This window comes from Stylophora pistillata, chromosome 9, assembly GCF_964205215.1.
Source record: "Stylophora pistillata chromosome 9, jaStyPist1.2, whole genome shotgun sequence".
In the NCBI taxonomy this organism is placed as follows: Eukaryota; Metazoa; Cnidaria; class Anthozoa; order Scleractinia; family Pocilloporidae; genus Stylophora; species Stylophora pistillata.
The window spans coordinates 7,829,638-7,832,316 of NC_142527.1; the positions used below are offsets into that span (position 1 = coordinate 7,829,638).

At 40.9% G+C, this 2,679-nt stretch overlaps 1 protein-coding gene across 1 annotated transcript; it reads right to left on the bottom strand.

The window, feature by feature from the left end:
- Positions 1-242: 242 nt before the first annotated feature.
- LOC111346575 (LINE-1 retrotransposable element ORF2 protein) lies at positions 243-1,163 on the bottom strand. The gene has a single exon (XM_022953853.2). It carries the CDS (start codon positions 1,161-1,163, stop codon positions 243-245), a length of 921 nt encoding a protein of 306 aa, XP_022809588.2.
- Between the last annotated feature and the right edge of the window lie 1,516 nt (positions 1,164-2,679).

Below are 2,679 nucleotides of genomic sequence, written 5' to 3' on the forward strand. Positions count from 1 at the left end.
TTTCCCATTCTTTAGTGTCAATAGCGCACTGGTTACGGTGACTTCTCAGCCTGTCCTTGAATCTTTTCTTTTGTCCTCCTACATCCCGTTTACCTTCTGTCAGTTCACTGTAAAACATCTGTTTTGGTAGTCTGTTGTTTTCCATCCTCACTACATGGCCACTCCATCTCAACCGGTTCCTCACAATCACACTCTCCACACTACACATAGTTGCTTGTTGCAAAACACTGAGATTAGTTCTCCTATCTTGCCACTTTATGGTCATCATTTTCCGTAAACATCGTTGCTGGAACTTTTACTAAGGCTGCTATGTGTCTGCGGTAGATTGTCCATGTTTCAGATCCGTATAGTAAGGTGGTTACAACTATGGCTTTATACACCGTGATTTTTGTGTCTAACCTGATATCTCGGTCTTGAAACACTCTAGATTGGAGTTTCCCAAAAGCTGCCGCGGCTTGCTGTATTCGATGATTGACTTCTGCGTCCACATTTGCATGAGAAGATAAAGTCCTGTCGAGATACGTAAAGTTATTCACGTTCTCCAGGACTGTTTCTCCAGTTTTTATAGATGGTGGAGTTTTAACTGTGTCTTTTGGAGACGGTTGGAAGAGAACTTGAGTTTTCTTGGCATTTATCTTTAAGCCGAGTTGTGTATATGCATAGTTAAAAGCATCCAGTATAGTTTTTAGATCTTCCTGAGGATGTGCTGCTATGGCATTGTCATCTGCACACTGGAATTCAACCACTGCAGATTTAGAGATCTTACTTTTTGCACGTAATCTTCGCAAGTTGAAGAGTTTTCCCTCAAAGCGAAATGCAATTTCAATCAACTGTTCTGGTAATATTGGGTATGCAAGGAGGAGCACGACTGATATAAAGATGGAAAACAGTGTTGGCGCCTTTAGACAACCCTGTTTCACTCCTGTCTTTACTTCAAACGGTGTGGAAGCACCATCGTTAACAAGCGCAGTTGATGTCATCTGATCATGCATTAGCTTTATCATATTAATTAATTTCCGAGCACATCCAGATCTTGCCAGCACATCCCAAAGCAGTTCTCTAGCAACAGTATCAAATGCCTTTGTGAGCTCGATGAATGCCAAGTATAGTGGTTCGTTCTGTTCCATGCATTTTTCTTGAAGTTGTCTCACAGAGAAGATCATGTCAGTTGTTCACCTATTTGGTCTGAAACCTGATTGACTTTTTGGAAGGATTTTCTCTGCGATACCCTGGAGTCTCATATTAAGTACGCTTGATAGGACCTTACCGGCAGTGCTGAAGAGTGATGTTCCTCTGTAGTTACCACATTCTGACCGATCACCCTTTCGCTTGTAAATTTGAACTATATTAGCATTTTTCGGTTCAGGTGGTATTTTTTCTTCTGCCCAGATTTTGATAATAAGCTGATGAAGTTGTTCTTGTAACTTTTCACCACCAAATTTATATACATCGGCTGGTATACCATCTGGGCAGGCAGCTTTATTGCTTTTCATTCTTAATATAGCCTTTACTTCATCTAGAGTTGGTGTGTCACATAGAGACTGTTTGATAGGCTGCTGTGTTGTAAGGTTGATCACATTTGCATTGTATGTGGTCTCTTAATTAAATAGGCCTTCAAAATGTTCTCTCCATCGCGCATTAACTTCTTTGTTGGTTTTCAGAACAGTTGTACCATCTTCACTTCTCAGTGACACTTGACCTTGCATACAAGGGCCATATACCTCTTTTGTAGCCTTGAAGAAAGCTCCAGAATTATTTCGATCTGCTAAGCTTTGTATTTCTTCAGCCTTATCCCTCCACCACTGATTTTTTTATTTCTCTTACTTTTCTTTGCAGAGTACCTTTAGTTTCCATATATCTGGTCTTCTTGATTGTAGAGTTCGGGTCTTGTTTCAGTTTTAGAAAAGCATTTCTCTTTTTGTCTATCAGCTGTTGCAGTTCCAAGTTGTTTTCATCAAACCAGTCTTTATATTTCCTCTTTTGATAGCCAAGCACCTCATCGCAGGTTTTTTTGATGACATCGCATCATTTTTTGATGACAGACTTTAATTGTTCCCAGTGTTCTGTGACATCCGTAGGGAGTTCTTCTGGCGCATACTCTTTCAGCCTCTTTACTAATTTCTGTATACGTTACTCATCTTATAGGCCAGTAACATTGTATTTTCTGTTGTGTGGCTTGTTATGGCATTTGCTCCGAGCCTTGAGCTTGAGTCACATTACTGATGAAATGAGCCGATGGTCGGTCCAGCACTCATTCGCTGCAGTAACAGCCTTTGTACTAGGCACATCTTGCTAGTCACTCTTTCTCACTATCACATAGTCAATTAGGTGCCAGTGCTTTGACCTTGGGTGCTACCATGACACTTTGACTGAATCTCTTTGCCTGAAGACAGTGTTGGCGATCAGGAGGTTATGCTCTGCACACTTTGCTAGTAGCATGTTACCATTGGAATTAGCCTTCCCTACTCCATTTTTTCCAATTACACCTTCCCAGATGTTGTGATATCTTCCTACCTTGGCATTAAAATCCCCTAGTATGACGAGTTTGTCTTGAGTTGATGTGGCAGAAATGAGCTCATCCAAGTCAGCATAAAAGGCCTCTTTAACTTCCTCTTCAGCATCAAGGGTTGGAGCACAAGCACTTATTGCTGTTACATTCTGATTTTTCCAAGCCAATTC

Coding starts and splice junctions, on each gene's coding strand:
- LOC111346575 (XM_022953853.2), bottom strand. CDS start 1,163: ATGATCTTCTCTGTGAGACAACTTCAAGAAAAATGCATGGAACAGAAC.